At 38.0% G+C, this 13334-nt stretch overlaps 1 protein-coding gene and 1 long non-coding RNA gene across 4 annotated transcripts in view; one reads left to right on the top strand and one right to left on the bottom strand.

Annotated features, from left to right (window-relative positions):
- Window positions 1-13334, top strand: part of LOC128025961 (cGMP-dependent protein kinase 1) — a 56237-nt gene that overhangs the window by 36567 nt on the left and 6336 nt on the right. For both annotated transcript variants that reach the window (XM_052612603.1, XM_052612602.1), the window contains exons 8-9: window positions 5066-5131; window positions 5714-5788. In XM_052612603.1, the coding sequence (XP_052468563.1) occupies window positions 5066-5131; window positions 5714-5788 (141 nt within the window). The remainder of the gene's footprint in view (window positions 1-5065; window positions 5132-5713; window positions 5789-13334) is intronic.
- LOC128025963 (uncharacterized) lies at window positions 6547-10378 on the bottom strand. 2 transcript variants are annotated; one of them, XR_008186306.1, is made up of 5 exons: window positions 10342-10378; window positions 9254-9401; window positions 9041-9176; window positions 8419-8546; window positions 6547-7962 (listed from the first exon to the last, which is right to left on the bottom strand). It is a non-coding gene; the product is annotated as an uncharacterized LOC128025963 (long non-coding RNA). The 2 variants fall into 2 exon arrangements; XR_008186305.1 differs by lacking the exon at window positions 10342-10378 and having other exon boundaries at window positions 9254-9626.

The following is a 13334-nucleotide window of genomic DNA, read 5'->3' as shown; positions in this document are numbered from 1 at the left end:
TTGGGGTGAACTATCGTTATTCTTTTCCATTCTAATCTAATCATGCTTATCGTGTTTTATTCAGCTGTGCTTTATTCTTTTCTATTCTATTCTTTTCCTGTTGTGGTGTCTGGTTTAAGGGGACTGTTTACCCTGATTATAATCCTGCGTTTGGTTGTGTCACTAGGAAACCGTGATCCTGAGAGCGTGTTGATGTGCTCCGTTGTGTATCAGGTATCTTCTGATGAAATGTGAAATAGTGAAATATAGGCCAGAACATTGTACACGGTCAGTCCGATCCCTCAAGAGATAAATTAAATGTGTCCTTGTGTACAGCAGAAACATTGTGGTTGGCTTGAGCTTCACAGAGACCATTAACAGTGTCCAGAACTTGATAGGAGAATCTGTTGATGGCTGGATTAAATTCATGCCTGTGTGTATATGCATACTGAAGCATTTGACACCTGATTGGTTCACAGACACGTTTGGCAGCGCTGATAGTGTCAGGTTTTCTTGCTGTTTCCTCAAGCAGGTGAATGTGTCCCATTAATAGCACACTGACCCATACACAATACAATCAATGGGATGGTTCGCCCAAAAATGATCAAGATGCAATACAGTGCTGAAAAAAGTTTAAAATATCAAAACTCTATATCCAAAATATCTATATTTTCTCCAATAAAAAGAGAAAGAATATATACTTCCACAAGTTCTGATATTCAGGCTGCCAGTCAAGTACCGTATTTTCCGGACTATAAGTCGCACTTTTTTCATAGTTTGGCTGGTCCTGCGACTTATAGTCAGGTGTGACTTATTTATAAAAATTAATTTGACATGAACCAAGAGAAATGAACTAACAGAAAACATTACCGTCTCCAGCCGCGAGAGGGCGCTCTATGCTGCTCAGTGCTCCTGTAGTCTACACTGAAGACATAGCGCCCTCTCGTGGCTGTAGACAGTAATGTTTTCTCTTGGTTCTTGGTTCTAAATAAATGCGACTTATAGTCCGGTGCGACTTATATATGTTTTTTTCCTCGTCATGACGTATTTTTGGACTGATGCGACTTATACTCAGGTGTGACTTATAGTCCGAAAAATACGGTAAAAAAATACACACACACACATATATATATATATATATTGTGACGAGTCAGCTGCCTCCTCCCTGATTGTCACCGGCACCCCGTCCTAAATCGCCGCCCTTCACCAGGCTCCCGACTGGAGTGGGTGTGAGAGAGGAGGGGCGCTGGATGAGTCAGGGCTGGCGGCGTGTGATGGGGCACACCTGAAGGGAATGGAGCCTCATCACCGCCGCTGTTTAAAAGCCCAACGCGCCTCTCCTCAGGAGACCGGTCTCTTCCCCGTGCATGCACACTGGTGTCCTCGTGGGTCCAGGAAGGGTGCGTTGAGGGACTCCCGCGCCACCAAGACGTGAGCTGCCGGACCCGCGATCCGGATGGGAACCGCACCCGTATACACGGCCGACGGGCCAGGATGCCGGGCCGTCCATCCCCTACCAGCGCCGCGGCCAACGAGCGAGACGCGGCCGCTAGGAGAAGCCGCCGCCCCTCGCGCCCCGGACCAAGGAGGGGAGCGCGTGCGGCCGCCGGACTCCGCCCCTTGCCTGGACCCTTCCTTGATGAACACTGCCCGACCTACACAAATCCCGCAGCACGACGAGGACACCAGATTCCCTGTTATTTTGGACACTTTCCCCCTTTGGCCACTTTTATTCCCTTTGTTTTATGATTTCTGTTAATAAAAGCCTCTCCGAGGCCTGACGCCACGCCCACTGTGTCTGTCTTGTGCTCCTCCCGTGACACTGGTGGAGAATGCGGGCAGGCGGAGCCTAGACAGCGCAGTTGGGAAACATCTGGTGACGTCACTCCCTCTCGTTTGCAAACGTTCCTGAGAACCCGGACTGGGACGGAGGAAAACTGGGGACAGCCTCCCAGCCACAAAAAGGGTAAGTGACTTTTCTGTTATTGTCATTTTACCCTGTGGTTGGTTGAGGCTGTCACTAAAACCCGGTTTCTCTGTCCCTGTTCCGGTGCGTTGCGAGAGGGAGGACCGCCCGGAGAGGAATCCCCGCCCACTCCGACCGTAAGGAGCCTGGTTGAGGATAGTAGCACTCCCGTGTGGGCGGCGCCCTGATGACGGGGATGTCGCTTGGGAGGGGGAATGTGACGAGTCAGCTGCCTCCTCCCTGATTGTCACCGGCACCCCGTCCTAAATCGCCGCCCTTCACCAGGCTCCCGACTGGAGTGGGTGTGAGAGAGGAGGGGCGCTGGATGAGTCAGGGCTGGCGGCGTGTGATGGGGCACACCTGAAGGGAATGGAGCCTCATCACCGCCGCTGTTTAAAAGCCCAACGCGCCTCTCCTCAGGAGACCGGTCTCTTCCCCGTGCATGCACACTGGTGTCCTCGTGGGTCCAGGAAGGGTGCGTTGAGGGACTCCCGCGCCACCAAGACGTGAGCTGCCGGACCCGCGATCCGGATGGGAACCGCACCCGTTTACACGGCCGACGGGCCAGGATGCCGGGCCGTCCATCCCCTACCAGCGCTGCGGCTGACGAGAGAGATGCGGCCGCTAGAGGAAGCCGCCGCCCCTCGCGCCCCGGACCAAGGAGGGGAGCGCGTGCGGCCGCCGGACTCCGCCCCTTACCTGGACCCTTCCTCCATGAACACTGCCTGACCCACACGAACCCCGCAGCACGACGAGGACACCAGATTCCCTGTTATTTTGGACACTTTCCCCCTTTGGCCACTTTTATTCCCTTTGTTTTATGATTTCTGTTAATAAAAGCCTCTCCGAGGCCTGACGCCACGCCCACTGTGTCTGTCTTGTGCTCCTCCCGTGACAATATATATATATATATTGTATTTTTTTACCGTATTTTTCGGACTATAAGTAAAAACTAAAAATACGAAAAATATGGTAAAAAAAGACTATATATATATATATATATATATATATATATATATATATATATATATATATATATATATATATAGTCTTTTTTTACCGTATTTTTTGACTATAAGTCACACCTGAGTATAAGTCGCATCAGTCCAAAAAAACGTCATGGCGAGGAAAAAACATATATAAGTCGCACCAGACTATAAGTCGCATTTATTTAGAACCAAGAACCAAGAGAAAACATTACCATGGATCCACAATACTCCGGGTTTTTTTCTTTAAAAAAAAGTATTTTGTTGTTGTTTTAATGGAAAAACATGAATATAATTTGGAATTATTATTTAATATTAAGAATTTCACTAGTTTCTGGGAGAAGCTTTTGTGTTTAACCAGTTTTCACAATGTTGAGTATTAATTGATATGGCAATTTTGGAAACTAGATTATAAAATAAGTGAATAAAAGTTATCATTTTATTTATATGCGCCTATAGGTGAAAGTGATAACAACAATTCTGACAACATTTTTCAGATGACAACATTTACGATCAGTAATTATGGTTGTAACTGAGCAAAATAATTGCGATTATCAGTTTAACCATTAAGCAGCCTGACTAATAGTTTTCTAGAAATAGATGAAAAAAAAAAAAAAAACACGGCACTGGTTGACTAAACTTGCAAAGACTAAAAAAATACATTTAACACAGGACTAAAAGTACATTGAAAAACAACTGATATCATAAAACACAAAAAGATAAGTTTAGCATTATGTCCACACATTTTCACTTTTTCTTTTCCATTCATGAAACATAAAGAGGTCTCAGGACAATCTGGCTCCATAAAATCATTCTGTAAGTGTTAATATAAATATTACATTCTGCAAAAATATATTTTGTGTTCCACTGAAGAATGAAATTCATATGGGTATAGAACGTCACTGAAGGTGAGTAAATGATGACAGATTTTCCTCCTTTCTTCTGTCTCTCTTTGTTATAATGTAATATTGTGGAGCAGCTGTGACCTTTGCAGTAGCGTTATTGTGTATTTGTGCTGTGACAGCTTTAGAGCTGATGTGTTGTGAAGAATTGTCACCTCTGCAAGTACGGTACAAGTGTGTTTCGCTGGAAATGGATCTGGCCGTGTGTGTGTGTGTGTGTGTGTGTGTGTGTGGTGTCTGGCAGTATTTGCAGTTGGACACAGAAGCAGATGCTACGCATACATGTATGTTTGGGTGTGCGTTTATCATTTAGTGTCCAGCCCTTTTCATTTACAGACAGTCGTGTGAGAGCTCTTTCTCTGGATATAACTGCCAGCGATGGGACAGATGTCAGACAGTGAATGTTTTAGTGTAAATAGAAGTGTGCTGTACTGTAGTAGTATATGTGTGTGTATAGCTGAGCTCAGGTCAGACGGTAAGTGAACATGCAAAGCTTCATGGGGTCAGAGTGGGATTCAGACTCTGATGACTCTGACCACAGTGACAGTGAGGAAGAGGACGATCAGCAAACTCTGAGGCACGCTTAATTCTTAAATCAGTGTTGGAACTTCTAAATATTGACATTTTTACATTTTAGTAACTTATTTGACTCATGATTTTCAGTCAAAATAAATGTACATTTTGATCTACAGGTTTTGTGGACTTATATAAATTGTTCATATAGATAGAAGTTGAAGCACGGCATTAAAAAAGCTCAAATAATTGAAAGTTTTGATAATTGTTAAGTTTATTATCTGTTTTATTTTATTACTATATAGAATAATTTTTTATATGTGTAATTGTAATACTATTATGAATTTGTAATTATTTATATTTAGGATACTTATAATTCATTTCAATAGCTAATAATATATACATTTATCTATAATATGATCTATAGTTATATATAATTATTTTAATAGTATTATAATTTTTATCACATATAAATAGTTATATATAAAATTAAAATTGTATATATTTATGTATAATAATAATATGTAAATAATTAAAATATATTATTTAAAATTATATTTTACATTTTAAAATTTTTCTAATCATTTTAATTGATATGTATAATTATTATTTTTAATATTTCGTAGTAATATATCTGTTTATGTATACATCGGTATATTTTGAATGTATCAGAACATTATAAGATGATATTTTTCTGTGCGTTTGTGTCTTTTGAACAGGGAGGATATCAGAACAGCTAACGTCATCGCAGCAGAGTCTGTCACCTGCCTTGTGATCGACAGAGAGTGAGTATATGTTAGGTACTGTATATCCTGTGGCATTAGTTTCCCTTATATACACTCCTTAAAACATCACAAGTGTCATTGACATTCCAGCAGAAGTAATTCAGCCCAGGTTTTCCAGTTCGTTGAACATCTGTGGATTTTACACTGATCTTTCTATTTGTATGTGTGTGTGGAACACCGAATCTGTGGGTTTGAAGTGCTTATCTGCTCCCTTATAGAACTCAATAAATCAAGCTCAACCTAAATAGCTAAAGTGTCACGTGTGTCAATAAGCTGGAAAGACTGAGACAGAGAGAGAAGCACATGTTCCCTCCGGCAGGGAAAACTCTCTTTCCTCTTTGACTGAGACTCAAACCATCAGCCATCTGTGTCACAGCTGATTATGGTACATTTCAATGAGATGGATTTCATGTAGATATAAAACTTTGAATATACATGAGTACTGACTTTCTAAATTGAGAAAGAGACGGGATTGAGGGATAGATCTTCAACTTTTTTTCAAATACAAACTTTTGAACAGTATAGTGTATTTGTCATAAAGATGAAGTCTTTCTAACAATGTTGTTTGTACCATTCTTTTAGCTCATACAAACATCTGATTGGAGGTCTGGAAGATGTATCCAACAAAGGCAGTGAAGACGCAGAGGCAAAAGCAAAGTAGGTTAAATCATCTTTGAACACATTTCATTATTCGAGTGAATTTACCCCCTGGTCTAGTTAGTGATGTCACATCCACATCGGTTTATGTAGAATGTATTGCACAGAAATACTGCTACTTTATTCTGTTGGCATTTCTAAATGTGAACCAGGTTTATCAGTTGGTATCTGAAAAGAAGTTTCCAAGCTGTTACAGTAAACACTTTTAAAGGGGTCAGTGCTACATTTTTTTTTTTTTTTTTTTTTTTTTTTTTTTTTGTGTGTGTATTTGGTGAAATGCAATGTGTTTGTGGTTAAAGGTTCATAAAACACATTATTTTCCACATACTATACATTATTGTTTCTCCTCTATGCCCGCCTTTCTGAAACACGTCGTTTTTTTACAAAGCTCATCATTCTGAAAAGCGAGGTGTGCTTTGATTGGCCAGCTATCCAGTGTTTTGTGATTGGCTGATTACCCCAAGCATGTGACGGTAATGTTACGACGCGATGAGATGAGACAAAACCAATAAAACCCATTACAAACTAGGCATTTTTTTTGCATCCAGTGGAGACATAATAATGGATTATACACTCTAAAAAACACTGGGTTAAAAACAACCCAAATTGGGTTGTTTTTAACACAACTGCTGGGTAAATATAGGACAGAACCCATATGGGGTTAAACTAACCCAAGAAGTTGGGTTATTAATTTTAACCCAGCAAATGGGTTGTTTTTTCTACCCAAAAATTGGTTATTTTTACAAAAATAATGGGTTAATTTGATTTCATAAATGGGTTATATTTTCAAAGGAATTTTTATTCCTTTTAACATTAAATATACCACATAATAAACAAACAGGACAACATTGTATTATCTTTATTTTTCTTTCAGCATATTACACTTTGTAATTACACTTTACCTCAACCAAAAATTCAAGAGATCATACAAAACTAAAAAAATAAAATTCCATTTATAAACAGTATTTAAAACAATTTCTTTCATTTTTATGGTTTGCCTCTGTAACTTTTCTAAACTGTAAATTTTAGAAAAAAACATTTGAATTCATAAACTCCAAAGAACCACAAGGTTTAGTAATACATTTAAAAAATAATTCATATTATTTTTAATCCATATGCTCATGAAATTCATTAAGTCCAAAAAACCTCAAGGTTTTTTTTTAAATATACAAATAAATACTTATTTTTAAATAATCCATATGCATATGAAATTAAAACTAAAATACTTTACCTCAAGAACTGTTTGTTAAAAAGCACATTTGTTTTAAGTCTACAAAATGAACACAAAAATAAATCTATGAAATACAACGTATTGGCAGTAAAATATTTCTACATACAAATGTAATTGATAATCATCAGTACACATAAAGTAATACTCTTCCTCAAGCAATAAAACAGTTGTTTATACAAAAAAAAAAAAAACACAGAACAAAAATCTCATGTGCAAATAAAACTTAAACTAATATGCTACCTCGTGTTCTTGAACCACTGTTTGTTCAAAGAACCTCTTATAATCTACTTGCAAGAATGTAGTGCCCAGTGCAAAAATTTCACTGTTGGGGATTCACTTCCCTCCAACTCAAAAATATTATGAATAAACTCCCTAATATAGAAACAATGTTTCGGTTAGTTTACATCAAAAACATAAAACGATTTGAAACATACATTTACTGTCCCAATGAAGTGAAGTGAAAGTGATGTGACATTCAGCCAAGTATGGTGACCCATACTCAGAATTCACGCTCTGCATTTAACCCATCCAAAGTGCACACACACACAGCAGTGAACACACACACAAACACAGTGAACACACACCTGGAGCAGTGGGCAGCCATTTATGCTGCGGCGCCCGGGGAGCAGTTGGGGGTTCGATGCCTTGCTCAAGGGCACCTCAGTCATGGTATTGAAGGTGGAGAGAGAACTGTTCATGCACTCCCCTCACCTACAATTCCTGTCGGCCAGAGACTCGAACACACAACCCTTAAATTGCGAGTCCAACTCTCTAACCATTAGGCCACGACTTCCCCTTAAACAATAGTTCTTTGTTCCAAAGCTTCTACTGCGAGGATGACAAATGCCTGCGATGCAATGTGTCCATTTTCAAGTTACAGGACATAAGGGTAAGGTCTTGATGCTTCAGCCTGCTGGAGGTACTCCACCATATTTGTTCCAACCTAAAGGACAGATAATGCAAATTAATAAAGGTGAAACAGAATGGGAGTGTCAGGGGTGTGGGTATGGGTGGTGGGTTGGGGATTCATTCGAAACTGTTTATTCAATCAAGCAGTCTTTAGAAACAATAGGTCTTGTATAGCCAGAGCTTTGGATGAGGCAAAATACCTGAAAATTATTACAGCTTGATCTGGCCCACTTTGACAGAGCCACTGACAGGGATAAAAAAAAAATGTTTTTTAATATATTCAAATAGCAAATATTAATTTATTGTAACAATATTTCACAACATTACTATTTTTGCTGTATTTGGATCAAATAAATGCCTTTGTAAGCAGAAGAGACTTAATTTAAAAACATTAAAAAAATCATACCGATCCCAAACTTTTGAATGGTAGTGTATTCAACCTGGTGAAGTCATTAAATGATTGAAGTAAATTTCTGTAAGTCGTACTTACAGGCTGAATGTCAATGAAAGCTTTTTTGCTTTCATTAATGCTGGGTCGGACTGTTTTTCTGCCAATTTTGTAGGGTGGAGGTAGAAGCAAAACAGGTAACCGCTTTAGTGCAAGATTTCCCTTTGCATCTGTAGGAAAATAATATTACATTCATCAACACTAGTAAAAACAGTAGCGAGTTGTCATTGAGAATATAAGGCCAGATTTACTAGACAGGTCAAATTAGCGTGAGTCCAAAATCCCATAAAAGTGTAGACTGAAGTGTAAAGTTGTGCTGTTGATCCACTGACAATATGCAAATAATAAAAAAAAAAAAAAAATAATGACCAACATATCCTACCAAGAGCAGCAGAAATTAAAAGCAACGTTATAACATCTTTGTCTGGCATTCTAAATAAATTAGATGAGAGGAGAAAATGCTGCATTTTCTAGCAGCATTATTGCCAAGCACAAAAATGGGTTAAAATATATAAACTACCACAAATATGCAGTAATGTTAGTTGCAAAAAAAATGTGCCCAATTTTTCATCACTGCATTTCTTTAGTAATCCTGACAGTACTATGGTGCAAGCTATTAGTAAATCTGGCCCATAATATCAAAATATTGTAGAAACATTTTAACCTTCTGTCATTTCTTCAGCTGTACATGAAAGCTTTGCTTCTCGCTCACAAAAAGCAAGATCCTGTCAGTATACCAGCCATTTTTCAAACAGTTTTGGGGCTTCATCTTGATGTAAAATGTGAAAGTCCTGTGCAACCTAAAAGCAAAAATTACAAAAAAAACTTCTCAAAAAAGACTTAATATAACTCATGTTACCATATGACAAAGACATACCATGCCTGAGGTAGTTAGCCGAGGAAACTCATGGAGGACCTCAAACATATTTTTCGCATGTACTGTTCCACCTGGCTGATGGGCTATGTGTTGTTTCTCAGCCATTGTTTAATTTCCTCAGCTCTCTCTTCAGATACGGTTGATTCTACTGGACAAAGAAATAACAATGCTGTTAATCAAATAGAGGCTTATGAACATTTTTTACATGTAAAAGGATTAGTTTCCATAAAAACAGAAATACTCTTCAGAGCTTTTCAACACTTTAACTAGTAAATCCTGGATGTTTCTAAACTCCATGCAAACTGATTCCTGAATTATACTGCTTAACATTTCACTTTGCTCATAATTTGCTCACAAGTCGAAAAAGTCGGGAAAAAAACTATATATTTTAGTCCAAGATTAATTGACACTTACCTGGATTTTAAATAATAATACATTTATTAAATGAATAAATCATTAGAAATTTATTTTTATTGTGAAAAAAATCCCCGAAACGCATCAGACAGAAAAAAATAGCTAACGTTATCTCTGGTGCTCACAAATGCAGGATGCTTTATGACCTATCATATAACGTTAAGTGATATTTTAAAATCAGAATGGGACATTTTTGCCAATCGGTTACGATTCAATGATAAAAAGACCAATACAAACCTTTATTTCACCAGAAAAAAAAGGCTGAAGTCGGTTTGTTTTTAAAATAATTTCTCCTGTAACGATCCAAAATATGCCCGCGACAGATGACCCACAAATTGGGTTGTTTTGACTTAGCACTGCATGCAGTAAGATGGGGGACAAGGAATGCACGTTTACATCACATTGATCTCGTGGCATTGAAATTAATTGACTTAATGGACTTTGAAGTAAATTATGTCATTTAACAGTTAAGAAGAAACGTAAGACTTTGACATTGACATTGGCATTACCAGCCAACCAAAACGAGCGATTCTGGCGGTGCATTTAATGTCATGTAAACGTGACTGTTGTCGCACATTTCTTTGCCTTTTTATCGCTCGTTCGCTCATTATTATGTTATGTGTGTAAATATGTTTAAAAATACATGTCAAATGTATAAATATATTGATACGAACCTTATTTCTCCAAATATTACAGCGTGTGTGGCATGCATCCACCTCCACCTCGAATTCAGTCAGCCCGCCCTGCGCTGATCCTGCGCGGAGTTGATTTGACCCAATGAGCTGGGTTATTGCGTCCGAGTGGGGGAGGGGGTGCATTGATTCAGCTCTCAGTGAAAACGACCCAGAAAATAACCCAGCGGTTGGGTTACATAGAATTACCCAAAAACTACCCAAGACTGAGAAAATAACCCAAAAAATTTACCCAAATGGCTCAACCCAGCACTTGGGTAGAAAAAATAACCCAGGATTTTTTAGTGTGTAATGACTTATATTTTCTTTTTACGTGTTGCATTGCATATCGCATATAACCATGTCTGCATTTGTGATTGGAGGAACGACAAAAAAAACAAGATCTACTCTACACTTCCCAAAACTCAAGTTTGAATCATCAGTGGCAAATTCTTTAAATATGAAAACATACTTACAGACTGTGAGTCAGAACAGCTGGCATTGTAGGTTCAGGAAACAGTCCTCCATAAATGCGTTGAATACACACAAATATTTGGGTTGAACTGTTCTGGAACAGTGTTGTAAAAACAACTTAACCGCTGATTTCTAGATGTGTCCCCTTTTGGAAGACCAAACAAAGTTTCACATTCACAACGAAACACAGCGTCTCCACAACATGGCGACTGCTGCAATAATACTACAGAGAAAATAAAAGTTAGCCTTCTTTATTTGCGGAACATTTGGGGCGGTATTATGCAAATCTTGTGTTTAAACGAGGCGTTTCAGGAGGGTGTGGATGAATCTTAACTTTTAAATAAACGAATTCTTTGGATTTTAGACTTCAGTCTTTGCAACTTTTGGGATCGTATATATTCACAAACAGCTTGTAACACTCCAAAAAGAAAAGAAAACTTGAAATCGCATCATATGGCCCCTTTAAGGAAGCTCTATACTGTATTTGCCAGTTTGTTGAAGACAGTTTCTGAAAGATTCAGTTCAGCTCAGTTTCATTTGAGACATAAAGCAGGGTTATGCTACCATTCAGAAGTCTGTGCTCTATAAAATAGTTTAATGTTTTTGAAAGAAGTATCTTATGCTTACCAAGGCTGTATTTATTTGGACGAAAATACAGTAAAAAAATAAAAATAAAAATAATTTCCGTCAGAAATCATTCTAATATGGTGATTTGGTGCACAAGAAACATTTGTTATTATTAATGTTGTCAATGTTTTTTAGGATTCTTTTTTGAACAGGAAGTTTAAAAGAATGTCATCTAAGTCCTTTACAGGAAATTTGTCTTGAACTTAAAAGCTGCAATAGTACACAACAACCACACAAAATAACAACAGCAACATTATTACATTACATTTAGTCATTTAGCAGATGCTTTTATCCAAAGCGACTTACAAAGGAGGACAATGGAAGCAATCTAAATCAACAAAAGAGCAAGGCTGTATTACCTCATTAAGAGAGAGAAGGGGGTGGGGGGGGATCCCATTAAAGTTAAAACAACTTACTTTTGAAAATCCTAACAGATAAAGGTATAAATGAATTATTGTAACATTTACTTCTACGTAATGGAACTCTTTAAACGCTTTTTTAATAGAAACCTTTTTTATTTTAGTAATGTTTTGGGGACAATTAGAATTTCTTTACTGTCATTTTTTAATCAATCAATCGATCCTTGCATAATGAAAGCATTCCTTTAAGCAAAAAACATGATATATAAAACATGAAAGGTGGTTGGTCTCTTTTATATGAGGTTTCAACCTCTTTAAATTGGTGAAATACAGAAGTATGGCAACAATTACAATGCAGTTGTCAAAGGGCAGCTCAAGGATGTTTGCTGTAACTCTAGAACTGTAAAGCAGAAAAGTCTCTGCTAGCATGCAGAAGACATGTTATATAAGAACCAGCAACTGTTCATGATCAGAAGAAACATGATGAAAAAGCGATGCAATCATTGTGCGGCGATGAGAAAATAATCCGCTCAGAGAAATGTGAAACCTTATCACATTTCACAGAGAGAATATGTGGCCCTCAAGAGAGAAAAAAGGATTCTGGGATAGCTCAGAAACACATTTCCCACTTCAAAAATCCCTTATGTGTCATATCTGAACCCGAAATAGAAACTTTTCTTCCTCTTATCTGCTTATCCGCAATGTAAATGAGCTCTGATGAATAATGAAGAGGTGTCTGTAGCATGTGTGACTGTCATAGATTAAAGCTTATTAAGACACATCTACAGCTGTCATCTCCTGCACTGTGTCCCCTGTGATCTCGACTACAAACCTGTAAATAAATCTCCAGCTGCCATGCTGACAGATAGAGAGCGCTCTAATGAGACAAGTGCATTCACCTTTCCTTAAGGTTTCATTTCTGCATCATTCTGCAAGGCAGTGCAAAATACAGTAGATGCTGTCCATAAAGAATCCATAAAGCTCCATATTGCCATCTTGTGGTCAATCAAATGATCCCTGTATTTCACCTTTAATGAACTGGAGAAGCTGTGAGCCTGGAGCATCACACATGCTTAATCAGTGAATGCCTCACAAGTTTATATTTTAATCAAAGCAGTTTTAAAACTGATTTGGATGATTCCTCAGGCATAAAATATCAGTAGATTGTCCAGCAGAAATGTGAAGTTTTTATCAGCATGCATGGGCCCAGAAAAGGCTGGAAGCTAGAACCAGTGTCACAAATTTCACTTTCTTTCTCCACCATGGTCACCCACACATTCCTGCTTTCTTCTTGAGAGTTTAAATCTCAGTTATGTTTAGGTTAATTGACTTGCATTTGAAAGCAGGGGATGTTTTCAGATGGCTGAAAGCGTTTAAAAAGTCAACATACAGTCCAAATGTATTAAAGTGTATTAAAATATATTATTTTATTTAATATTATTAAGTATTATTTAAAAAAATAATTGCCATATTTTGTATTAGTTTTTTAATGGGTCTATATGACACTCTTGCTGTAGAATCTGCAAGCTCATTTAC

This window comes from Carassius gibelio, chromosome A13, assembly GCF_023724105.1.
Source record: "Carassius gibelio isolate Cgi1373 ecotype wild population from Czech Republic chromosome A13, carGib1.2-hapl.c, whole genome shotgun sequence".
Lineage (NCBI taxonomy): Eukaryota > Metazoa > Chordata > Actinopteri > Cypriniformes > Cyprinidae > Carassius > Carassius gibelio.
Note: the sequence above shows the minus strand (reverse complement) of the source record. Positions and strands in the feature narration are given on the sequence as shown.